This window comes from Myxine glutinosa, chromosome 12 (assembly GCF_964187855.1).
Source record: "Myxine glutinosa chromosome 12, kmMyxGlut1.1, whole genome shotgun sequence".
Taxonomy (NCBI): Eukaryota; Metazoa; Chordata; class Myxini; order Myxiniformes; family Myxinidae; genus Myxine; species Myxine glutinosa.
The window spans coordinates 9,984,165-10,012,095 of record NC_136272.1 but is presented as its reverse complement, the minus strand read 5'-3'; the positions used below and the strand labels follow the sequence as shown (position 1 = coordinate 10,012,095).

At 45.9% G+C, this 27,931-nt stretch overlaps 1 protein-coding gene across 2 annotated transcripts in view; it reads left to right on the top strand.

The window, feature by feature from the left end:
- The window catches only part of REEP2 (receptor accessory protein 2), a 44,747-nt gene that overhangs the window by 4,635 nt on the left and 12,181 nt on the right, over positions 1–27,931 (top strand). For both annotated transcript variants that reach the window (XM_078766463.1, XM_068103816.2), the window contains exons 2-5: positions 2,033–2,105; positions 17,057–17,133; positions 25,715–25,835; positions 25,979–26,092. In XM_078766463.1, coding sequence (XP_078622589.1) covers positions 2,033–2,105; positions 17,057–17,133; positions 25,715–25,835; positions 25,979–26,092 — 385 coding nt within the window. The remainder of the gene's footprint in view (positions 1–2,032; positions 2,106–17,056; positions 17,134–25,714; positions 25,836–25,978; positions 26,093–27,931) is intronic.

Below are 27,931 nucleotides of genomic sequence, written 5' to 3'. Positions count from 1 at the left end.
TTGAGTTACTGGGAGAAAAAAAAAAAAAAAAAACCTTTTCAAACCAAACTCAGTGGTTAGAGTGTGGATGATCTGAGATTCTGAGTCTCTGAGATTGGGTGTTCGGCTGTTCAAACCCCGGCCGAGTCTTACATGCCAAAGCCTTTTTTAAATGGTACATGCTGCTTCCTCACTTCATGCTTAGCAAAAGGAATCTCCCTCATAATTTATCACCTGCCTACACATCCGCTTTGCTGGGAAGATTGCTTTCAGTTGGTACAGCATTTTATTATCACTTGTGGGCCCGTTCGTCCATTGGACCAAATTTCCACTGGTCTTCATGGCTTCGTAGCATACCCGCAGCGAGGCAAGCAGGCAAGAGCACCTCCCTCGGTCTGCACGATCTTTCCACGTTCCACCAAAGCTCCAAACTCACTCCACCAGCGGACACGGCACGAAGTGCAGCCGTTCTCTAGCACGACCAAGAGAAAGAGCGAGCGAAGCGACCGTCCCTCATGCGAAGTCAGGACCAGGACAAGAGCAAAAGGCAAACACAGCCATTCTCTTCTAAAGCCAGCATAAAAGAGAAAATGCGACTGCCTCCAACGAACGCCAGGACCAGAAGCGAGAGAAAATGTTGTCTCCTCTTGCTTTTTCTCGGAGCGTCCCGATGACGTCATCCTATTGACCAATCGCCCAGCGCCGTCGAATCCGCTCAACCAATCGTCCTTCGGGGCGTGGCCTCACGGCCATCCTTGACACCCATTGACGAAGCTCAGGTGTGGCCTGTCAATTCCGGTCCTCCAAGGCATAGCCTATCCATCCTTTGGGGATGTTCAGCTGGGTGTCAGGGTTCCTTTGCCGATCGGGTCCTGGCAGCATGGTGGCTAATGGAGCCCATTGCCTGGTCAGCTGAGTTTTATAAAAAACAAAGGGAAAAATCACAGGGGGCCAATTACACACTGGGGTTTATTAATCTTACGCCCTAGAACTAGTTGACACAAAAGCCACGCCCCTTACGGCGACATGCAAATGGTCTTACCTGCACAGTCGACCTACTTAATACAGGGATTCTGCCTCTTCGCAGCTTATGGTCCATTCTAAGCTATACATTCCTAACTTTCCTGAGGTATTTCTTCACCTACCCCCACAAACGTAACAATATGTACAGTATTGGGAAGTTATGGTAAATTGGAAAAGGGATAAGAGAAATCTGGCAGCAAAGATTTGGTTGATGAAAGAAAAGGGGAGGGTTTAAAAAAAACAAAAAAACCACCGTTTAGAGGCCATTTTTCCCCGCAAAGCGGGGGTTGGCCTTTTCGGGGACCGTGGTAGTTGTTGTTTTTTTGGTCCCCTTTTTGAAGCAATGTTTTACGGCCGGATGCCCTTCCTGACGCCAACCCTTTTTTCCGCCTTCAACGACAAACAGGGAATTACCAGTGAACTGGTACTCAATTAGCCGACCTCGGAAGGATGACAGGCTGAGTCAACCCCCCTGGCATTAATTCGGCGATCGACCGAGATTCGAACCCAGGATCCTAGGATCCTAAGCTGGCACCCTAGCCGCTAGCCCAACACCAGGGATCAACCAGGGTTTAAAAAAAACAAAAGAACAAACTTATTCTGTTTTGTGTACATAATATGTAGATCCCTCAAGTTGATCATGACTATCTATTCTTCCTATTTGGGAAGGACATGTTATAACGCATAAATGTCTAATTTCATTTAGCGAACTGTACCTATTCAAATCGCATACCACCGACCGATAATGCAGGGATGCCAGTTACTTTAATAACAATTCTACAAGCTTTGACTTTATAATTGATTGATCTATCTACCTCCCACACCACTGTACAGAGTATTCTATAATCCTCGTCTCTTGCAGCTAGAGTGGAGAGCTGGTTGGATGTAGATTGATGGTTCTTGCTTGAACAAAAGATGGAACAGAATGATTTGGGGGATAATTAATGGAAGGGATAATTAGTAAGGGAGATGCTCTAATTGTGCACACAGTTGACGTGTGGGTTTTAAAATGTTTCCGTTGTTATTGCAGGCTGGTGTTTGGGACTCTTTATCCAGCATATTCCTCTTACAAAGCCGTCAAAACCAAGAATGTTCGTGAGTATGTGAGTACACTCGTGTGCGTCTGCTTTTGGTTGTCCGTGTGAACAGATTTGATAGTGTACCTAAATTCTCAAAGTTGGCTTCCATGTTATGAATTTTTTTTTTTTTTTCGTATCGAGGCTCATGTAAGAGCTAACATTAATCATAAAAAGACAAACTGACACATAAAACATAAGACAAAGGGAGTGGGAGACGAGATGGGGAGAGAGAGGGAAGCGCACAAGTACAACAGTAGAGAACAAGGACATCGGGAGATCTGTTGGAGGGAGGAGGCACGGGAAGGGGGGAGGGGAGGTGGGAAAGGTATAAAACACATGGACACTGTAAGGACTTCCTGGAAAGAAGTCGGAATTTCAAAAAAGTGGATCTAGGGTGAATTAACGGGGGTAGAAAAGATCAAGGTTTTGGATGGGGGAAGATAAGAGATGGTGGTGAACAGCTGTTTTAAAGACCTGAAGGGAGGAGTGGGATTGAAGGGAGTGGGGGAGTTTGTTCCAGAGGTGGGAGAAAAGAGGAGTGAAGGTGTGCAGAGAGTCTTGATTTTGGCAGTTTAACCATAAGAGGGTTGCTGGCAGATCTTGTGTGACCTGTAGGAATATTTGGGGGACAGAGCACAGACAAAGCTGGGGGAGCTAGGCCGGAGAGGAGTCGGTAGAAGACAGAAAGACCACCAAGTGAGTGAAAACAAGCTTACCTGCCTGTGGTGAGTGAGTGAAAGTCCCTCAGATTCAGCTTCATCGCGGGAGATTCCATAAGTAGGGGAAAAGCGATAAAATGATCGACGTCATCTGATGGGCTTGTTTTTCTTTTGTCCCCTTGTAATCTTGTGTTTAACATTTAATACATGCATAATGCACATGTATGTCATTTGAGATATTCCAACATGGAGAAAGCCATTGAGATCCATCCAGAATAGGTAGCGGGAAGCGGGAGGAGTGATCTGCGGGCCCCGGTGTGTGTTCAGATAGAGATAGAAATGGCCGACGCACTTTGAGTTTCAAGATACAAGGTTTACAATATGCAGATTAGTTTGGGTGAGAATAAACCAAGCTTGGAATTTAGAAATCTTGGCTAACAATGATGAGCAATACTTGAAGGTAACATCCTTATAAAAAAAAAATAACCACCTTTAGAGGCCATTTTTCCCTGCAAAGCGGAGGTTGGCCTTTTTCTGGAACCGTGGTTGTTGTTGTTTTTCGGTCCTCTTTTTGAAGCAATGTTTTACGGCCGGATGCCCTTCCTGACGCCAACCCTTTTTGCCGCCTTTAACGACAAACAGGGAATTACCAGTGAACTGGTACTCAATTAGCCGACCTCGGAAGGATGACAGGCTGAGTCAACATCCTGAAGGTAACATCCTTAATGTATTGAAAGTTGGCATTCCTTGAACTGGTGGAAGGACCAGGTGTCATTGTCCATCCATCAACAGTACGAAGGTCACTTTTGAAATCTTGACTTGAAGGATATGTTGCACTGAAGAAAACCTCTTTAAAAAGGGGAACAAGACTAAATGGCTAAAATATTCACAAGAACAGAAAATTGACTATGGAACAATAGTCGAAGGTGCTTTGGACCGACGAGTCAGTTTGTTTTTGGATCCAATTGAAGACCGTATGCGAGCCGACCAAAAACCGAAACTTACAGCGAACGTTGCTTGAAGCCAACAATTAAGCATGGGGGAGGTTCAGTTGAAGTTTAGGGGTGTGCATCCTCAAGTGCTGGTGTAAAATTGATGGTATATTCACTGAAGCAAGGTACCATGCAAACAAATGTTCATCCATCATACACAGTGGTGCAAGACGTATTGGTCCAAACTTCCTCAGACTTGTAGTACGAGTGGGGGAGTTGATCTTTCCGTGAGGATGGGCTCTTTTCTAGTACGGTACCATATGTTTACGGTACCATATGTTTACGGTACCATATGTTTCGGCCTATTTGTCGAGTTGGATAATTTCCCCATTTTTCTTTCCTCCATTCATAGACACGTTGATTTGGATTATACGACGCCGCGAGATCACCTATGGTAGTTAGCAAGACTGTCCGTCAAAACAATAGAGGTGTTGGTTAATGCCTCCCTGACACTTACTGGGCCTCGCTACATATGGTACTTCCAGGATCATCAATATTAATGAGCTATTTTGTGCTTAAAAAAAACAACTACTACTACTTTAAAAAACTACTTTTCAGGTAAATTAGGAATGTAAACAGTTTTTCAACTATTTGTTATCGTGTGGAGGTCCAGTATTTAAAACAAGCTACAGAATAATTTATACAACCATAGATGAGTCGATCATGGGTACATGTCAAGGCCCAGACTTCTGAGGAAAAACAAGAAGAGTATCGACTTGTACGCCAGAAATATGGGTGTATGTACAGTGTGTCCACATTAAAATGAAACACCTTTGAAGCCTTATAAATATTTATTGAATGCTCACAGAGGAATGTGCACACTGCTCAGAGTCGGTATGCTTAAGTTTAATTTGGTAATGGGTACATATCATTCGGGTACATTAGGTACGTTCGAGTACACATTCAACATGTGCACCATTCCTAGCACGGACTATGTCACAAAGGTACTCATTTTCCATCCACACAATTTCTCACATCTGGGAGGTTACAGAGGCCACTGCCGCTGCGACAAGTGCTCTTTCATATGAACAATGTCCTGCACCTTTGTGTAGTACACTTTGAACTTCACATAACCCCACAGAAAAAATAATGGAGCGCAGTAAGATCAGGCGATCTATGTGGCCAGGAAATGGGTCCGTCTCTACCCAGCCAGCGGTCTACATCCAGTCATCATTGAAGGAGCGGACATCATGGGACCAGTGCGGAGGAGCCCCATCCTGCTGGAATATCAAGTTCTGTTGGCCGTCCTCTATTTACGGTGCCACGAACAATTGAAGCATGGCTAAGTACACATGGCCTATCAGACTTTTTTTCTGCAAAGGAAAATGGGCCGACAATTCTGTTTTGCATAAGACCGCATCAAACGTTAACTTTTGACTGTCTCTTTTGACCTCGTGGATTATATGTGGGTTCTCCGCTCCCCAGATGTGGCAATTGTGTTTATTAACATGCCACGTGTGAAATGTTGTTTCTTCAGAGAACATGGCCCTGTTCAGGTACTTAGTCAGGGTTGTTGTCCAGATTGTGGAGGACATGCGTAGCATAATTTCTCCTTTCAATATGATCGATATGATTTCGATATGACTCAGGTGAAGCTTGTATCGCTAGAGCTGCAGTCGTGTGCGCACGATTTTATGCACAGTTGAACATGGAATGTGCAGTTCATTACTAGCACGACGGAATTACTTCCTTAGGCATCTGTGGAAGGCAGCACGTATGTGTGCAACATCCTCCTCCATTGTTCTGGGCTTTCATCCACCATGTTATTTTAGAACACTGCCAGTCTCCTCAAATATTCATTCATTCATATTTATTCCAGTCTCCTCAAATGTCTTCATCCATGCGTACAAGTCTCTCTGGTTCCTTGACAAACGTTGTGCAGCATCCTCGTTGCACCAGGATAGGTGACTTCAATTCGGCCATCCATAGCACTCATTTCGCCTTTTCTTGTGGGGTCATCATAATTCAATCTGAAACACAAAATAAACTTTAAGCTCAACAACTTTTATATATGATGTGGTAACTGTTCAACATTCTCAAATTTATACATAAAAAGGTTATAAGTCTTCAAAGTTGTTTTTTTATTTTTTTATTTTTTTTTGTATACAAGATCGAGGCTCGTGAAAGAGCTAACATTAATCACACAAAAAGACAAACCGACACACAAAACACAAAAAACAAGGGGAGCGGCAGACAAGATGGGGAGAGAGGGGGAAGGACACAAACACAACATTTGAGAGCAGGGACATCGGGAGGACTTGGGGGGAGGTGGGAGAGGAATAAAACATATGAACACTGCAAGGACTCTGGGGTGATTACCGGGGGTAGAAAAGATCAAGGTTTTCGATGGGGGAAGATAAGAGATGGTGGTGAACAGCTGTTTTAAAGACCTGGAGGGAGGAGTGGGATTGAAGGGAGTGGGGGAGTTTGTTCCAGAGGCGGGAGAAAAGGGGAATGAAAGAGTGAAGGTGAGCAGAGAGTCTAGACTTTGGCAGTTTAACCATAAGAGGGTTTCAGGCAGATCTTGTGCGACCTGAAGGAATATTGGGGGGACAGAGCACAGAGAGAGCTGGGGGAGCAAGGCCGGAGAGGCAGACAATGCCTCTGCATTTCAATGCAGACACCCTGTATAGTATTAGTAAGCATTTGTCGCCAAAATTTGGTGGAGATGTTGGGTGTATGACGAGAAAGAATTGATTTAATTTGGTGAAGATCCGAATATGGATTTGGATACAAGAATTATTTAATTATTTAAGTGATCACCATTGAGAGATCTGGTGAAAAGCGATATATAACATATTGTCACGTAACCGTGATTAACACCACAGTTACGGATGGCCGATTTGCGAGACTTTAACTCCCGAGGCGAAAACTCAATGGCGGATTCAAGCTCAACACAAAGTTAAGCGCGCGGAATGGCGCACGGCGAAGCTCCCCCCCCCCGCCGCCTTATCTATTACAATCAAACACCCAGGAAACTGCGTTCAGATATATATATAAAATAATACAAGGATTTATTATGGAAAAGTAAAGCCAGTGAAAAAGCCCGCCGGTAAATCTAATAAATCGAATAAGCCTAAATTGGGATCCCAGACACAACAGATATCAAACACGATACGAGGGAGGTGAATACGAAAATAACACGTCTCGTCGTTCAAAATGTACGCGGATGCGGCTTATCTTGTCTGTCTTTCGTCGCCTTTGTGGCGGCCGCCCAACACCGCTCCTTTCGGCCCGATCGCACACCACGAGGTCCCTCGCTCCAAGTTCCACAAGGCCTCCTCCAAGCACCACGCGTCCGACGCAGGCCAGCGGCTCCACACGAGGCCGATCTCCACAAGGTCCGTGCACCAAAGGTTCGACGTAAGCTGCACAAAGCAAGCGAACTCCACTTGGCTCGACTCTCTTTTGGGAGTGCTGGCAGCCAAGTGCCAACTGCCAACGAACTGCGACCAACGAACCTCGAACTGCTCACGAACTGTTGCGAACTCCCGTGTGCTCTGTGTGCTACCGAACTCTCTCTCTGCGAACTGCCACTGTTCCACGAACTGCCTCAACTCCCAACTGCCCGAAATGGCGTCCGACCGTCGCTAATATTGGTGGCCGATGACGTCACATTGGCGCACTCCTCAGCCAATCACAGCCTCCCAACTCGCCGGCTCGCCCCGGCCACGCCCTCTGCGGCATGCTCCACTCTCGCTCACCGACCCCCGCGGTCCTTGTGTAACACGTGCCAGGCGAGGTTTGTAGGCCTTGGAGGTGTAAACGGTGGCGGTGTTTTTGGCCTGGTGGTGTCCATTTATTACGAAGTCATTGTCAGGGAAAGGAATTATTTAATGTTGCGCTAAGGACCTAACTAATGTTTATGTGGTTTGCAGTGCCATAATGGACAAAGGTTTGACTACTAGGTGAGACTCACAGGGGCGTTACCTTTAACCCCTCACTATTTAACACTCCAATCTCCAGGTAGATCCACAATCATACATCTTACCCCGACAAACGCCTAAACATCAATAACTTATTACATGTAGAGTCCCTGTCACGACAGCCGAATACCTACCTATTCAGATCTACCCAGCTCTAGATGTTGCTCTACCAAATTCATAACACAGCCCCCCCCCCCTGGAACCGTAGCTCCTGCAAGGTTCACCGCAGGGCTACCATTCCAGCCTTAACACTTACTGTCACACACTTAATTAACCTATGAAATAAATCAGGAAGGGCCGTGGGAAGTGAGTCGGACTACCTACCTACACTTCCTTAACATGCTGAACCCCTTAACCATCATGCAAGTATGTACATTGTCTTCGTTGTTCCTGTGGAGGGAGGAAACAAACAACACACAACACTAACTTAACCACAAAACTTAACCATCTTTCCAAAACTCAAAACTCTAACCTTTGTACATACCCCGGTCTACAGACCGCGTCCCCCGGTGGATGCCACAAGACACAACCTTACCTGCGGGGCCATCCCCAATGCATCCCCCTAAATTTCCACGGGCCCTGTCCAGATGTTACAGGTGAGTGACACGGCTCGGTGGATTTCGCCCACATTCATGCAACACAGACCCCTTAACCACTCATTCTCATTCCATAGGTCATCAAGGCATTTCAAAAATCAACAAAGCACTTATTTCAATACACCCCCTGCAGGACCATGGCATTGATGTCATTCACGTGTGTGTGCATTCCTCAACTAGGCAGCGGGGAGGTACCGCACAAAAAGATGGTGGGGGCGCATCAGGCTGTGGTGCCCGCAGTCCCAAAAACAAGTCAACCGACTTACAAGTTCATTGCCCCCCCCCCCCTTTACCTCTTGGCCCCGTGACGGCCCAACAGCCCCTTTCCGCCGTTACCTCGCCGGTGAGGGTCTCCACACACACCAGGCTCCTTTGCCTCCTGCTTCCGCGCAGCAACACGGGTCACCGGGGGACTTCCTCACCCCGCGGCGCCCAACCAGACCCTCCACCGACGAGCTCCAATTTCCAGTTACCACCGGCTGCCAGGGGTAATTGCCGCAGAGGGGGGGCCCGCAGGCATCGCTCCTCAGAGCTTGCTCTGTACCTGCGGACACACACACCTTCCCCACCCACAAGACCCCAAAACACACTTCCTCCCCCGCTGCCATTCAATTCTCCACACAACTCAGCACAATTCAGTACAATTCCATAGATGGTGTAAAAGGTGTTACAAGGCTTGCCATGGCCTGCCACATGTGAAATCCCCCAGTTCACATTTAAACCATCACACATTTCCAAAAGCACATTTCCAAAAGCACAAGTATCGCCCCTCATTATCTCCAATAACCATCACTCACTCTCCAGGTTCCACTCTCACGACCACATCAAAACACCTAACCACAATACAAAAACATACGCCACCCACAAGACACTGTGGCTCCCATTCCATCCCCTCACCGGCCATGTCATCACTCTCACCCGCCTCCCAACTCCAAATTACATGTCCCCAATTTCCCAAAGCAAATCCTGAAGCCTGGGACAGTCCTCCTCAAAACACTCACCTCAAGTGCAGGTAGTTGCAGGTTGGTCAGGTTCAAGAGTGTCATCCACCACACCTAATTTCCCCCTCACCCTTCCAATCCACTCCGGAGCCTCCCGACCCATGTAGGAGCTCAATCTATCCCCGTGAACTATCTGTGGAAGGGTATGCGGGCCCATCTGAATTTTGAACACCACATCAGTCACCTGCCGAAGCACCACCCCAGGGCCCTTCCAAGGTGAAGTGAGTTTTGGGCACACCCCCTTCCTTCTCCGGGGCCAGTAGAGCCAAACAAGGTCTCCGGGAAGGAAACGAGGTGTGTGAGCCCGAGCGTCATACCGCGTTTTCATCTGCGAAGAAGCCACCCCAATTTGCTTCCTCGCAAACTCATGAGCCTTTTCCATGCTCGCTTTCAAATTGGTTGCATAGCTCTCCACAGTTGGCTCACCCGGTTCCCCTTGTGACGGTCCCATCAACAAATCTGTGGGGACTCGCATCTCCCTACCGAACATCAACAAGGCGGGGGTGCACCGAGTGGTCGCATGCTGGGCGGTCCGGTATGCCATCAATATAAAGGGAAGGTGCTCGTCCCAATCCTGTTGGTTTTCAGATGTAAAGAGGGCCAATTGTGTCAACAGTGTCCGGTTGAACCTCTCTACCATCCCATCCGATTGAGGCCTAAGGGGAGTCGTCCGGGTCTTATGAATTTGGAGGAGCTCGCACACCGACCGCAGGAGGGCAGATTCAAAGTTCTGGCCCTGGTCAGTGTGTAGCTCCCTTGGGACGCCAAATCGGGAGAAGAATCCCTCAACTAGAACTTGAGCTACCAGCCGGGCTTCCTGGTTGGGCAATGGGTAGGCCTCTGGCCACTTGGTGAAGTAATCCATTGCCACCATAATGTACCGATTCCCTCGGCGGGTGGCTGGCAGGGGCCCCACCACATCTACTGCCACCCGCTCGAGCGGTGCCCCGACATTGTACACCTGGAGCGGGGCCTTGTGCGCACGTGGGGGTCCCTTCTTACCGCGGCAGAGGTCGCAGGATCTCACCCAGTAGAACCTCTGCCGTAATTTGGACAAAGTCTTGGCCACGCCCAAATGTCCCATTGTCCTAGTCCCATGCACGTGCCCCATAACCACTTCCTTCAATTTGTTGGGTACAATTATCAACCAGGAAGCTACATCACCCATTGGTGTCACCCACTTTCTGAACAAATAGCCCTCTTTCAACCCCAACATCTGCCACTGTGCCCAATAGGCCTTTACCTGGGCTCCGTGTGGAGCAATCTCCTCCCAAGAGGGTCTTTTGTTCTCCTCTAGCCAATGAAAAAGGGGCCCCAAAACAGGATCCTCCCTTTGACTCTCTTGCCAATTCACATCGCCCAATTCCTGTGGGGGTTGTGGCAAAGTTCGCCTGGTCACTTTTGCTGCATATAGGCATGCATCAATTTGGCCCTGCCCAATTGGATCCTTGGCTTCTTGTCTATCACAAAATTTACACTGTGCCTCCCAACAGGGGCGCCGAGAGAGAGCGTCTGCATTGGCATGTGCTTTGCCAGGCTGATGTTGCACAGTGAAATTATACTGCTGCAGCCTCTCAAGCCACCTTGCAATTTGTCCCTCCGGCTCTTTGAACCGAAGGAGCCATTGCAAGGAGGCATGATCCACTCGGATCACAAACTCCCTCCCATAAAGGTAAGGGTGAAAGTGTCCAACTGCAGACAGCAAGGCCAATAGTTCTTTGCGGGTAACGCAATAATTTCGTTCGGGCCTCGAAAGTGCCCGACTGTAATACGCAATAGCCCTCTCGACTCCCTGTTGCATTTGTGACAACACAGCTCCCAATCCCTCCTGGCTCGCATCTGTGTCCAGGATGTAATTGCCATCATCCGTCGGGTATGCCAAAACTGGGGCCTCCACCAGACGTTGTTTTAAGTGACTGAATGCCTCGATGCAGCTCTCTGACCATACAAATTTGGCTCCTTTCTCTGTCAATTTGTGCAAAGGTCTTGCAATTTCCGCGAAATTTGCCACAAATCTCCTGTAGTATGAGCAGAGGCCCAAAAATCCTCGGACCTCCCTTACATTTTTAGGGGCGGGCCACTCTTTTACAGATTTTACCTTTCCAGGGTCAGTGGCCACGCCGCTCTCACTGATCACGTGACCCAGGTAAGTCACTTCCCTCCTGAAAATTTCACACTTGCTCGGATTTAATTTCAACCCGGCACCCCTTAATCTCCCAAATACGTCTGACAAATTTTCGACAGCCTGTTCAAATGTGGGAGCGTGGACCAATACATCATCCAAATAGACGAGGCAAGTCTGCCACGGTAAGCCAATTAAAACACGTTCCATCAGACGCTCAAACGTGGCAGGGGCATTGCACAATCCAAAGGGCATGACGACAAACTGCCAGAGACCCTTTCCTGTGGTGAACGCCGTTTTCTCCCTCGCCTCTTTATCCATTTCCACCTGCCAATAACCACTCTTTAAATCCAACGTGGAGAACCATGTTGAGCCTGAAACGGCATCGAGGGTGTCATCGATCCTTGGCAGGGGATACGAGTCCTTGAGTGTCACATGATTGAGCTGGCGGTAGTCCACACAGAACCGAGTGGTCCCGTCCTTCTTCTTCACCAGCACAATGGGTGACACCCAAGGACTCACCAAGGGCTCGATAAATCCGGCTCTTTCCATTTTGCTCACCTGTTCCTCTGCCTCCTCTTTCTTAGCGAAAGGGAGCCGCCTCGGCGGTTGGCGAACAGACCGAGCCGAGCCAGTACTAATTTTGTGCCTGACGAGACTCATGCGTCCAACATCCTCGGGGGAGAGAGAAAAAACACCCAAGTTCTTACCAACCAAATTGTGCAACGTCTCTACCTGCTCCGATGTTAGGCCCTCTTCAGAGCGTGTCATCATGTCCCGCACTCCCTCTGACCAATCACATTTCCCCAAATTTTGCCCTTCTTCCGGCTGTACTGGCAAGCATGTGGATCCACCTCCTCCGGTGACCTCTACTACACTACTGCATTTGGCTACGATGGCTCCGCCCCTTATAGTGCGGGGGCTGTCGGACAAGTTGAGCAGCCTGACTGCCAGCATAGGCCCACGGGTGTCTACGAGGGTGCGACCCACCATTAATTCCTCCGTCCCCTGCGAGGACCACGACTCCACTAGCCCCAGCTGGCCAATGGGTTGAGCACCTGCTGCTAACTCTGCCATCACGACTCTCTCGGACCTGGGAGGCACGGTCACAGTGCGCGGCACCTCCAGCCACGTCCCCTGCACCTCCTCGTCATCCCCCAGTCCCATTAACTGCAGCCTCTCGGTGCCCAACCACATATGACCACGCCCAAGGTCTAATTGGCAGTCATGTTCCACCAGGAAACTCAGTCCCAACAGACACTGATCGCACACCCCCGCCACCCACACAACCACGCTGACCTCCAGGCCACCCAACTCCATCCTCACCACTCCGCGTCCCAATATTGGTGCCGTTGCCCCCGTAGCCAGTTGAAGGCTGTGTCCTTCTACCCTATCAATTTTGTCCCAGCCTCCAACACTCTGGTCTAGCACACCCGGATTGATAATGGTGTCACTGGCTCCAGTGTCCACCACAGCCTCACAAAATTCTCCCTCAATTTTGCATCTAACCCTTAGATTACCTGTGCCAATTTGTCCGCAATTCACTACCTCCACCAAAGGAGGGCGCTTCTCCACACACTTGCCAGCCGAGCATGGCCCCGTATGCTCGGCTCGTTCTAGTTTCCCGCACACTCTACCGCTATTGGCCCAGGCGGAGGTGGTGGTCCTCTGTCTGGCACCTGTGGACCTACTGGGGGCCCCCTCCTTTCTGGACTGCGAAGCCTGTCAGGAGGTGGGGGCCCATATGGTTGCCGACAATTCCTCTGACTGTGCCCTCTTCTCCCACATCTAAAACAAGTCCCCAAGAACGGACCCCTCTGGTAGCCAGGCGGAGCCCCCCTTTCTCCCGGCCCAGCCCGATAAAAATCAGGCCGTCCTGATGGCCAACCTGGACCACCCTGTCGTGACTCGCTCCCTGCAATTTGTCCCCCCATCAAATTTGTCAGCTGGCGGCTGATTCCCCTTAACATTCGCCCAATGTCATCCTCTGGTTTTTCCCGATCCCGCACCTCGGCCTGCCGTACCGTCACAGGTGCCCTCTCCGATGCGCGGTTCGACCTTCTCAAAAAGGTCAGTCTCGCCGCGCATTCCGCTGCCCGGTGCACCGTGGGGCGTGGGTGGGTCCTGTAACTCCACCAACGTCCGGACCTCAGGATCAGGGAGAGCCGCCATAAATTTTTCTATCGCCAGCTTGTCCCACGCCTGTGCTGGTAGGTCCCTGTATGCTATCCTCACAGATTGGTATATATCCTGGGCCAGCTCCTGCAACGTCTCATTAGGCTTTTGCCTGCGATGCAGCAGCTGTGCCCTGACCAGGTCGCACCTTGCGCCTGTCCCGTACCTGTTATTCAAGGCCTCACAAATGGCCTTGCTGGTCAATATTCCCTCTGGGACTACGTTTAACACGTCGGCGGCTGACCCCCGCAGTGTCGCCACCAGATTCCCCATGCGCTCCCGCTCTCCCCAACCATTGAGCTGAGACACGCACTCAAATTGTGTCAGGAAAGCCTCGAGGCTCCCTGATCCGTCAAAATGTACGAGGGGGATTGTTTTTCCAGAGACTCTATTCCCCGATTCCTCTCTGTCCAAATCCAGTCCGGGGCCAAAACACCCCCCCAACTGGGTATTCCGTTTCGGAGCCTCTGGTGTCCAAATGTGGCTCGTGGTGAGGGTCTCCTGGGTCACCTTAATCTGGTCCTGAAGATGTTTAACCGACTTACTCACCTCTTCCTTCAGGCTCTCTTGAACCCGACCAACCTCCTTCTTGATGGTATTGTCCCAGATCTCCAGTCGCTCCTGCATAAAATCACTCACCCTTTCATTATCCATTAGTGGCCCCCACAGGCCTTTCTCAATTAACCCTTGCTCCTGCTCTTTTATGCGGGTTTCCAACCCCCTCACCTCCTCGGCCAATTTGCCCCCCTGTCGGTTGAGCAGTCCCCATTCCTCACTCTGCTGTAGCATTCTGGCATCCACCCGGCCCCGATAGCCTTCCAGGTCCCCATTTGCTTTATCAATTCGAGCATTTGTGGCACCAATCTGACCCTCCAACTTTTCCCCCATTTGGACAGCCTGCGTCACGCCCTCCTCTATTTTTGACATTAATTCTTCCCGTTTCAATTCAATTTCCACCCCTATGGCTTTTTCCATCTCCCCCATTTGAGTTTCTACTTTACCCTCAAATTTCCCCAGTCTGTCCGTAATTTGGTTTTGCACTCTCCCTTCTATGCCATCAATTCGTTCCCCCAGCTGCTGTGCCATTTCCCCAATTTTTCCTTCCAATTGTTCATTCCTTTCCTTTATTTCATTCCTCCATTCCTTCCCCTGCGACTCCATTTTATTTTCCATCCCTTCAATTTGTTCCTCCAATCGATCACTCATTATTCCCTTCATTCCTTCCCTACATTCCTTCCCCTGGGACTCCATTTTTCTTTCCATTCCTTCAATTTTGTCATTCAATTCCCGACTGGCTCGCTCACTCTGTGCGTTCATGTCTCCCATCTCTTTTTTTATGTTATTTTCCATCCCTTCCATTTTTCGAAGCAATTGACCCAACATCTGGTCGGTTGTCGGGGCCGTTCCTACTGCTCCCGACTCCCCGGTGGGGGAGGGGGATAAGTTGGTGCTCGGGACGAGGGAGGTTCCAAGGCTCACCTCTGCATCTAATTCCCCTATTTCCGGCTCACTCCCGACGCTGACGGAGGCCTCGCTGCGTACTTCCATCTCATCAATTTCCGACATCCGCTTTCCGGAAGATTGTTTCCCGCGCGCGTATTTATTTTAATAATTCCTGAAACAATTTAAATTTGACGAAGACGCGATATCGCGCTCCGTTTGCCCGATTGATTATTAAATTTCTCCGCCTCGACTATAAAAATCTTGCGTTCGAACGTCGGGCGCAATGTACGCCCGACCGTGTCGATGTCTCGCCGCGGACAAAAAAAAATTTGTCCGACGGGTTCAAATCCCACTCCTGACACCACTTGTCACGTAACCGTGATTAACACCACAGTTACGGATGGCCGATTTGCGAGACTTTAACTCCCGAGGCGAAAACTCAATGGCGGATTCAAGCTCAACACAAAGTTAAGCGCGCGGAATGGCGCACGGCGAAGCTCCCCCCCCCCGCCGCCTTATCTATTACAATCAAACACCCAGGAAACTGCGTTCAGATATATATATAAAATAATACAAGGATTTATTATGGAAAAGTAAAGCCAGTGAAAAAGCCCGCCGGTAAATCTAATAAATCGAATAAGCCTAAATTGGGATCCCAGACACAACAGATATCAAACACGATACGAGGGAGGTGAATACGAAAATAACACGTCTCGTCGTTCAAAATGTACGCGGATGCGGCTTATCTTGTCTGTCTTTCGTCGCCTTTGTGGCGGCCGCCCAACACCGCTCCTTTCGGCCCGATCGCACACCACGAGGTCCCTCGCTCCAAGTTCCACAAGGCCTCCTCCAAGCACCACGCGTCCGACGCAGGCCAGCGGCTCCACACGAGGCCGATCTCCACAAGGTCCGTGCACCAAAGGTTCGACGTAAGCTGCACAAAGCAAGCGAACTCCACTTGGCTCGACTCTCTTTTGGGAGTGCTGGCAGCCAAGTGCCAACTGCCAACGAACTGCGACCAACGAACCTCGAACTGCTCACGAACTGTTGCGAACTCCCGTGTGCTCTGTGTGCTACCGAACTCTCTCTCTGCGAACTGCCACTGTTCCACGAACTGCCTCAACTCCCAACTGCCCGAAATGGCGTCCGACCTTCGCTAATATTGGTGGCCGATGACGTCACATTGGCGCACTCCTCAGCCAATCACAGCCTCCCAACTCGCCGGCTCGCCCCGGCCACGCCCTCTGCGGCATGCTCCACTCTCGCTCACCGACCCCCGCGGTCCTTGTGTAACACGTGCCAGGCGAGGTTTGTAGGCCTTGGAGGTGTAAACGGTGGCGGTGTTTTTGGCCTGGTGGTGTCCATTTATTACGAAGTCATTGTCAGGGAAAGGAATTATTTAATGTTGCGCTAAGGACCTAACTAATGTTTATGTGGTTTGCAGTGCCATAATGGACAAAGGTTTGACTACTAGGTGAGACTCACAGGGGCGTTACCTTTAACCCCTCACTATTTAACACTCAAATCTCCAGGTAGATCCACAATCATACATCTTACCCCGACAAACGCCTAAACATCAATAACTTATTACATGTAGAGTCCCTGTCACGACAGCCGAATACCTACCTATTCAGATCTACCTAGCTCTAGATGTTGCTCTACCAAATTCATAACAATATTTTAAAAAGTTATGGACGAGTTGTGACTAAACTTGGTGGACGAGTTGGTTCGGTGACGAACAAGCTGATTCGATTTTGGTTCAGGTCCGCATCCAGATCCTGCCTATCAGTGGGATACAAAATATAAACTGTTCAGCCTGGCGGAGGTATGCGCTCTACAGTGTGCCGTTCTAGTTTACGATGTTCTTCATAACAGGGAAGCCAACTTGCTGGTCATGACTTGCTTGCAAAACCAGTTCCAAATCTATACACACCTATGAAATGCTTCCTTCATTTATTTTTGTTGGTTTAAGTTCAGGTGGAATATTTTGATGTTTTTTATTTATTTATTTATTATTTTTAATTGTATTGGGGTGTGGGTGTATCTCTGACCTTTGATCAGGTGAAATGGATGATGTATTGGATCGTCTTTGCAATATTTACTGCAGTGGAAACATTTACGGATCTGCTCCTGGCATGGTAAGGTGGGGCAGGAAATGTGCATATTGTACCTTTTGATACCTGCCCTTTCAGGGAATGTACTAATGTTTTTTGCACAATGTGTTGAAATGCTTTGTTTGCTTTCACAACACAAAACCATTTTTACATTATATCAAATTGTAGTCAGCATGGCAGGCTTGTGGTAGATTGGAAGGTATTTTTTTCAGATTTTCTGTGCAGTTGAGTGTTGAGTTTTAGGCTGGATATGTGCAGGTATCGTGGACATAACAATGGTAGAGATTAGCTGGTTTGACAATGAAAAAGGTGGAATACAGCAAAGCCACGTGGCAACTGGTGGCGGCTTGGATAATGTGGACAGTTAAAAGAAAAATAAAAGAAGATGTTTGGTTGATTAATTTCACTTGATGCTATTGGTGCACTGCTACATGGCTCCTCCAGAGCTTGGCAGGCAATGCAGACGTAGGTGGCAATGACGTCATGACGTTCGCTCATTCAGTTGGAGCACCAAATTACAGATACTAATTAGTTACTCCCAACCGCATCCAGGTAGACTCCGTATAGTGAGTGGAGACCAGAGATAATGTTACCGTGTGGCAGGCGGTGCTTATCGCTTCCAGTAAGGTGCAGCAGCTGTATGGGACACCTTACTGGCGGTTCCCCACTGATGGTATGAAGTCGCATAATGACTGATATATATATATATACAGTCACCTGAGAAAGTAAGTACACCCCATGAAATGTTTTTTAAAATCTTTTTAACATATGTGGACATATCAATATTTGATCTTCATTTAAACAGTATCTATAGATAAAGGTGATTTAATTCAACAAAAAACAATGAAAAATTGACTTTGCAATAATTTATTCAACAAAAAATTAACAGAGATGCCATTTCCTTCTGTGGAAAAAGTAAGTACACCCTTGGCTCTAATAGGTGGTATTGCCCCCTTTGGCAGAAACAACCTCAAGTAGGCGTTTCTTATGACTGTCGACCAGTCTCTGACATCGACTGGGAGAAATTTTTGCCCACTCCTCCATGCAGAATTCTTTCAGCTGTGCGATGTTTGAGGGGTTTCTTGCATGCACCGCTCATTTCAAATCCCCCCAAAACATCTCGATGGGATTTAGATCCGGGCTTTGACTTGGCCATTCCAGAACCCTCCATTTCTTTCTTTTCAGCCATTCCTTGGTGGATTTACTGGTATGTTTAGGGTCATTGTCATGTTGCAAGGTCCACCTTCGGTTGAGCTTCAACTTTCCGACAGATGGCCTCACATTATCCTCAAGCACCCTCTGGTACAATGAAGAATTCATAGTGGACTCTATGATGGTGAGCTGCCCGGGCCCTGATGCAGCAAACCTGCCCCAAACCATAATATTTCCACTACCATGCTTTACAGTTGGTATCAGGTTCTTGTGGTCTAATGCTGTCTTTGGTTTTCGCCAAACATGTCTTCTGGTACTGTGGCCAAATAGCTCTACCTTTGACTCATCTGTCCAGAGCACATTGTTCCAGAAGTGCTGGAGTTTGTCTCGGTGTTCATTGGCAAACTTTAGTCTTGCCCTGATGTTCTTTCTGGACAGCAAAGGTTTCCTCTGAGCACACCTCCCATGTAGATCAAATTTGTGCAGCCTCTTTCTAATGGTAGACTCGTGCACTTTGACTTCAACAGTGGCAAGAGCTACCTGTAGGTCCCGTGATGACATTCTGGGGTTCTTAGAGATTTCTTTCAGCATCTTGCGGTCTGCTCTCGGGCTGAACTTGCTGGGGCGTCCTGGCCTGAACAAGTTGGCAGTTGTCTGGAATCTTCTCCACTTGTAGATGATCTTCCGGACAGTCGAATGATCGATTTCAAATTGTTTGGAGATATTTAAAAATCCCTTCCCAGACTCATAGGCATCTATAACCTTCTTTCTGAAGGCCTCAGAGAGCTCTTTTGATCTAGGCATGGTGATGCCACACACTTCAACAACAAAGAGCAAACCAAACTAAATGTCTGAGGTTTAAATAAGATAGGTTCCTCCAAGATCCTCTCTAACGATGTTCTAATCATTTGCACCTGAGCTGGTGCACCTGATTCTAATTTTAGGTATTTGAAGTAGTGATAAATGTAGGGGTGTACTTACTTTTTCCACATGCGAAATTTGCATTTATGTTCATTTAAATTATACAATGGACGATAAAATGTAAATGTTTCACGATATTTGTTTATTATATCACCTTTATGTATCAATATTGTTGAAATGAAGATCAAATAGCTGTATGTTGAAATGTGTTGAAAAAGTCAAAACTTTACGTGGGGTGTACTTACTTTTTCATGTGACTGTATGTATATATATATATATAATTATATATCTATATACAGTGGAACCTTGACTTACGAGTTTAATTCGTTCTGTGACCTATTTTATTGTGGTTTATTTTGTGGTTTATTTTTGTTGTGACCGAGCTCGTAACTCAAATTGCTCGTTTCTCAAATCAAATTTCCCCATTAAAATGCATTGAAATGCTATTAATCCGTTCCAGCCCGCCAAAAACCACACCAATTTTTTAAAAAATATACAGTATATGTATATATAAATATCTCGCGCTTTATATTTCACCTGTATGCAGCATACAAGTTGGCAGGATGGCCTGGACTGGAGGTACGCACACTTGACTCTAAAGTCTAAACTGTCCAGCCTGGGTTTGAATCCCGACCCAGCTATAACCTGTCATGGGTGAATCACAGGCAGGGTGATTCATCAATGTGTGTACCGCTAAACTGGGCGCCCCGTTTGCGTCCCATTAGTTGTTGGATGTTAAGGATCTCACCGTGTTTTCCACAAAGAGAAGGCGAGCTATCGCCGGCACTCTGAACAAGTTGTGGCCTGGCATGGCATGAACATGAAAACATGAACATGAACATGAAATGTTCGACATGAACATGAAATTTTCCAAAATAAACAAAATGCGAAAACAAAAATGCAGCGCTATACGACAGAGATACTGTACGTGCACGGCAAGATAACCACGTGACCGGAACCCACCTGGCGGCAAAACTCAAAATAACCAACATGCGAAAACAAAAATGCAGCGCTATACGACAGAGATACTGTACTTGCACGGCAAGATAACCGCGTGACCGGGTGGCGAAAGCTCGTAACTCAGATCTCGGCTCGCATCTCAAAGCAATAAACCGCCCGAGCGACGGCTCGTATCTCGAAAAACTCGTAAGTTGGGGCACTCGTAAGTCAAGGTTCCACTGTATATATATATATAGATATATATAGATATATATAGATATATATAGATATATATATATAGATATATATATATATATATATATATATATAGATATATATAAAATTGTAGGAGTATTAAGATACCTGTAGGATGCTTTTATAGTGAGGGAAAAGCAAGTTTGAGTTCAAGAAGAATTTAGAAAGGCATATTATCGGGTTTTTTTTTGGTTTTGTTTGTTTTGCCTGGGTTAGGTTATGCCCAGGAACAGGAAAGGGGCAGAGCAGAGCAGATCTAGTCCAGGATTGATATTCAATCAGTTTGTTAAGCCCACAAGGGGAGAGGGGGTGATGAAACTGCATTGGAAACTAAATTGGTGATAGGAATCAGAGTAGTTGGGAGTGGCAGTATGTAAGTAGTGGCGTAATCCAAGGAACAGTTGTAAGACTATTATTATTCATAATTTACATGAATTATTTGGATTGTGTGATTAAGAGTAGGCTTTCTAAATTTGCATATGATACAAAGCTTGGAGGTAAAGCAGATCTCAGGGAGGGGGGTGATCAGATTCAGGAAAGTCGAGATACTTTCATAGATTGGGCAAAAGATTGGTAGATGTAGTTTAACCAGAATAAATGTAAGGTGCTGGAGATGTGTACAAATAATAATGAAAATAGAAATCTCACTACTTAATTACTGTACAAGGGGCAAACTTAGAGCGTGTAACACAGGAGAAGGATCTGGGGGTGGTGCTATATATGGGGGTGGAGAGGTGGGTGTGGGGGGCGAGTGGTGCCAGGTATAGCTACAAGAAAAGCAAATGGTTTTTTAGGTTTTATTTGTCGGGGGATAAATTATAAATCAAGAGGTAATGTTTACACTGTATAGGAATTTAGTGAGGCCTCATTTGGAATAGTGTTCAGTTTTAGTTCCCACATCTAAAGGAGGATGTAGCTACCATAGAGGTGGTTCACCATAGAGGAACTCCATTGATTCGGTGCCGAGCTAGACTAAACTATGAAGAGCGGCTGAAGGAGGCACGACAAAGGAAAGGACCACAGAAAATTTAGGTATGCATTTGACACTTCACTTCTTGATAATTGTAATTACCTTCTTATTCATCTGAAATCTCTTTCTGAAAACCCAATCCTGTCATCCTTGTCCTTAAGAAGCTACACTAGCTCTGCATTCGTCAAATATTTGAACACAACATACTCCTATTAACATTTAATCCCTTGAATGATACGGGATACGGTACCCTCCTACGTCACTGATCTCTCACGTCCCAACTCCTGCAAGAATCCTCCTGTAATTAAATAAATGGCTATAAACACCAATATCTATACGTACGAACAAACACGTACAATGAGCATTTCTGTATGTAGCTCCGATGCTCTTACCGTATCCATTCCATCAATTCAAACTCTTGATAGGTTTGGGTATCAAGTTGAGACTGCGTACTGACGAGCAATCTTTGATATCTTGTAATCCTTCATATTCGATTGTATTGTCATATTTATGATTGTTTTGCCATTTTATTTCTGTTTGGTTACACTAAATGTTTATATCTTAATTGTTTGAATTGTTAAATTTCAATCTTTTGATCACATGTACCGGTTTGTGTAATTTCCCATTATTTACATCAACATAGTTTATTCATTAGTTATTGTTTTGTTGTTTGATTGCAAATCATTATTCATATTGTCTCGTTCTGGGGTATTATAGTTAAGTGTAAATAACGTCATTTTATTGTCATTATGTAATTTTAAAACAGTCTTTGTGAATGTAACTTTTGTTGTAAAGCACATTGAGATTTTATTGAAATGTAATGCACTATAAAGGAATTCCACATGCAGCAACTACACCTGGATGCGTACATACCCCCACCCCCCAGCCAGTGCATATATATATATATACATATATATATATATATATATATATATATATATATATATATATATATATATATATATATATATATATATATTGTTGCGGATATGAGGATTGTATTTTTTTATTGTGTGTTTATTAATATTGCTTGATTCTGGACCCTCCTGCCTCCAGTGTTGTGTAAAGGTCAAAGGGCGTCCCATAATTAGTCCATAAAGCATACACGTCAGCCAATCATAGATTTCCCCCTGGTTGATAATTATATCTTTATTATGTGTATTAGGGTAAGGCCTTGTCTCCCATTAAGATGACACTCCATTGCACCAAGTGAAATAGAGTAGATTCCTTTCACTTTCCCCTTTCATCATTGCCAAGCCTCGATTGCCAATTACATCCCCTCCAAAACCACCATTGAACATGTGCTCGGGTCGGGGAAGACGGGCGTGCCCGCCCGTCGTCATCAAGGGCTGAGCCAGAGGGTCGCGCGACCAACCAGGGCCGAGGTGAGCACACCGATGGGCGTGTCTTGAAGGCCGGCGGCTTGATCGCCGGAGGCGTTATAAAGGCGCGCGCGCAAGAAGCAAGGGGTGGTCAGTGGTGAGGAGTGATTGGACCAAGAGAGAGAAAGAGTGGTTGGACCAAGAAAGAGGAGATCCAGAAAGAACATCCAAAGAGAGGACATCCCGGAAAGCACAAAGCCTGCTATTCGTCGCCTTGCTCGCCAAAGTTGGACTGAGCAGTAGTTAACAGCAAGAAGCCTGTTGTAGTCCTGGCAAAGCGCGCGACGTCCACCGCAGCAGCAGCAGACAACAGCAGCAACAACAGCCGCTTGGGGCCTGGACGGCGGTTTTGAGCAGGGCCGCGAAGGAACGGCGGCTGCTAAACGCGCCGATCATGCTGCAGGACCCCCTTGGACCTTCCTCTCCCTCCAGCCATCCACCTCCTGCCTTTCCATCCTTTTGTGTACGTGAGTTTGTTCTGTTTGTTTTGTCCCTGGGGATTTAATTAAGCTTGTATAAGGAATTTGCACTGTGTCTCTAATTCTTCTGTATATTATTTTATTATCTTTCCTTCTTCCTTGGTTATTTTGAGCCTGTATATAGTAGGAATAAATGTAGTAGTATTTTCAACCTTTTTTTCGTCTTCTTCTTCTTCTTCACATCCGTGTCACTTTTGTCTTTTCCATATTGAATATCTGTGGCGCGATCCGGCCAACGTTCGGGAATCGGGTTAGTCGGGGTAACTGTTAGGCCGCGGTGCCATCCGCTCGGCAAACCAACATCCTTATCCGCGGGCCGTAACAATATATATATATATATATATATATGTATGTATGTATGTATATATATGTATGTATGTATGTATATATATGTATGTATATATGTATGTATATATATATGTATGTATGTATATATGTATGTATGTATATATGTATGTATATATGTATGTATATATGTATGTATATATGTATGTATATATGTATGTATATATGTATGTATATATGTATATATGTATATGTATGTATGTATGTATGTATGTATGTATGTATATATGTATGTATATATGTATGTATATATGTATGTATGTATGTATATATGTATGTATATATGTATGTATATATGTATGTATGTGTATATATGTATGTATGTATATATATATATGTGTATGTATGTATATATATATATGTGTATGTATGTATATATATATATGTATATGTATGTATATATGTATGTATATATGTATGTATGTATATATGTATATATGTATATATATATATGTATGTATGTATGTATATATGTATGTATGTATGTATGTATGTATATATATATATATATGTATATATATATGTATTTATATATATATATATATATATTGTTGTGGTTTTGGAACGCACACTTTTGTAAATAATAATCACTTGTAAATATGACGGTAAAGGTTAAAGGTAGCACCCTTACTTAGTCCACAAGCAACATGTAGGCCACCATAGGAACTCAGTTATTTCCTTATTATGTGTTTTAGATAAGGCCGTGTTTCCAATAGTTGAATCTGCGTTGCATCAATCAAATAAGGAGTAGGCCCTTTTGTTCATTTTGCGACCTCTCTTCAAATTCTGTTACGCGCCTTGGTTAGCGTTCACACAGGCGCCGCCATTGACCATGCGGTCGGCTCGAGGAAGAAGGGGGCGGAGCGCCAAAGACAAGGTGTGGCCACGTCAACTAGTCATAAAAGGCATGGCCGGTAAGCCCCCACCAGCCAACCAGGGCTGATGAAATATTACTAACGGGCGTGGCTTGATGAAGGGCGGAGTGATCTTGAAGCGCGATATATAAGCGCGAGCGCAAAGCCCTTTGACGGACTTCTTTCCAAGGACTGCGTGGAGACGGCTGATTTGTAAAGGACTTGTCGGAGGCGCGCCTATTGTGAGGGACTGCTTTTGATACGGAGCGCACATTGGAAAAGGAGGATTCACTCGCTGGCGCTGAATGAGAACCTGAGAGAGAGAGAGAGGGAGCGTTTAGCACGACTGTCCATCTGTTACATACGCTAAAGGACACGAGCCTTCCCCCCCCCCCCCCCCCCCCCCCGCTATATGTAAGGTCCGCTCGTGGGTGAACGATACGCGCGAAGCTGCCTGCCGGGTTTTCGCCCACGGAACTTGAGCCACACCTGGAGCCAGACCTCACCACCGGACCCTCTATCTGGACCTTCCACCCTACCAGCTACAATCCCGTGTGAGTGTGTATGTTTGTCCGGGGTCGTAAGTTAAGACTGTGTAGTTAAGCCTGCCCTGTGTCCTGCTTCTTCTTCTTCTTCTTGTACATTCTTTCCTTTCCTCTTCTTTTTGGCTTGTAATAAATTTACCTTGTTCTTTCTTGGTTTTTCCCTAATCCGATCGCATCCGTCCTTTCTTTCCATTGAGTACCTGTGGCACGATTTCGGAACCGCTAGAATCGGGTGTCGTCATTGTTAATAGCTCGGACCGCGGATTGCTAACCGCTCGGTATTATCCATCATATCCGTGGTTCGAGCGGGAGTTATTCCCTCGTTTCTGGCGGGCGTTAGTACTTAGGTAGCAGCGAACCCATAAGCCTAGCAAACCCTACCTAACGCCGCGCCGGGAAGGACGTTATAGCTTCCCAGGATTCGGGACGGCCAGCTTAAAGGACAAGGGGATTAACCCACCCCCTCCCCCCCTTGATAAGGGGAGCGTCGACCCCCGAGATCCATAACAATATATATATATATATATATATATATATATATATATATATATATATCTGCTCAACAAAGATTTTAATGCTTTGGCTGAGGAAGAGCAAGGGCAAACATTTGATACACGATTGATGTAAGGATGGTTGTTGGATGTGTTTGCTAAAATTGAGAGGATGGTGGTGACCTGTTCTTTTTTTATTAAAAAAATTTTTTTACTCAAATCAAAGTTGCTTCTTCCGTTAAGTTTTGTATTTTCGGCACATGTGCTTGCAGGTTTCCTTTTTATTACGAGATGAAGATAATGTTCGTAGTATGGCTTCTGTCACCGTACACAAAGGGCTCGAGTGTTCTTTACCGGAAGTTTGTCCACCCTACACTCTCGTCTAAAGAGAAGGTGTGTATGGGTATTAATGACTGAAAGCAAAGGTGCGTGCGTGCGTGTGTGCCAACACACATTGGTTCCATCCTATAAATTGTTGTTTGTTTGTTTATTTTTAATTGTTATATTGGATCACGTTCACATCTGCTACCTCATAGGAGATAGACGAGTACATTGTACAAGCACGGGAACGTGGCTACGAGACAGTGATGCAGTTTGGTAGGCGGGGTTTCAACATCGCTGCAACAGCTGCTGCCAGTGCTGCCGCTAAGGTACCTCCTTCACAGCACTACAATAGCTCTGTGTCTGGTAATCTGACCAACCCTATATTTCTCATCGACCGAGTTTTTATTTGTGTAGTTTCTGTACGTTTCCAACCTTTTTAAAAGCTTCCAATTTAGAGTTTTTGGCCATTTCCATTGGCTTCGGAAGTCTCCCAATACATTTTGGGGGAAAATGCCTGGTCATCTTGAAGGACCACAAATCGACCTTCAGATACTTTGGTGAGGGAGGAAGAAGACTGTGTATGGTTGGGTGAAGGATGCGTGTATCCCACGATGAACCCATATATGCGTTGACTGGTTTGTTGTAAGGATACTAGTCCTGATTTGGTGGTTACTGCTTTGTCGGTGTCTGGTAGTTTATTCCACTCGACCACCACTCTATGGCTCTAGAAGTATTTCTTAACATCGAGCCGAGCAGGTTGCTATCTTAGTTTAGGTGAATGACCCCTAAAATAAATTATTGTGCTCTTTCAAAGAGCAACTCTTCAAAAACTTTTCATAACTGAAGGTGGCACAGGAATGTGGAATTTATTGGTTCATCGTTTACTATTCGCTCTTATTTTTTTACCCAAGTCATTCACGAACCGGGTGTCCATGTAGTACCACCTTTAGAGGCCATTTTTTCCCACAGAGCGGGGGTTGGCCTTTTTGGGCACCTTGGTCCCCTTTTTGAAGCAATGTTTTTCGGCCGGATGCCCTTCCTGCCGCCAACCCTGTTGGTCGCCTCTTGCGACGCACAGGGAATTACCAGTGAACTGGTACTCGATTTGTCGACCTCGGAAGGATGACAGGCTGAGTCAACCCACCTGGCATTAATTCAGCGAACGACCTGGATTTGAACCCAGGATCCAAGATTCCCAAGCCAGCACCCTAACTGTTAAGCCAACACCAGGCTATATAGATATGAGAATAGAGATATCGAGATATCGAGATATGAGAATGTCCATGCCTGATGTAAAAAAAATATAATAATAATAATAATAATACGTACATTATTTACTAACTGGTATCTCGTATCCCCACCTCGATCATTCTATCCGCTTCAACTGGAATATCAAACAAGCCCAGCTACGCCGTTGTTAGACTATCGGGCGTGTTGTACACCGCTCCTTTCCTATGCCCTCTCCAGGCACTGCATAACGTCATTGCTGGGCACAGAAGGGGGCTCGGCAATGACGCACGCCGAAAGGGAGTACTCAGTTTTCATTCTGGTTGTGTGTTTGCTTTCTTGCTTTCTTGTTTGGCCAGGCGATTATCTCAGCCATCATTTGAGCTGGGAAGCTGAAATTTGGGCACAATTGTGAGTACGTACTTTGTCAAAAACGGTATTTTTTGTTTTTTGATGAATCGATTAATTGATTAGTTACTTAATTATTATATCGATTAATTATTATCGATATATTTCCTTTCTCTTCTGGGCATTGTCTCAGGCACCTTTTGAGTTAGGAAGCTGATATTTGGACATACCAATGACCAAGTGATTTGGCTGCAAAGGCTATTTTTGATTCATTGATTAATCGATTAATTATTTGATTAATGACTTTAAAAAAAAATTTCAGTTAGATTCGGATGAAATGGTGGTGGTTTATGTGTTCTATTAGCCAATTGATTAATTATTTAAAGATTTTTATTTATTTATTTATTTTCTTTCTCATCTGGGCAATATCTCAGGCACCTTTTGAGCGAGGAAGCTAATATTTGGACAGGATAGTGACCAAGTGATGTGGCTATAAAGGATATTTTTGATTTACTGATTAATTTATTCAGTAAATTCAGTCAATAAATAAATTATTAAAATTCAGTACTCACCACAGGCAGGTTGGTGGT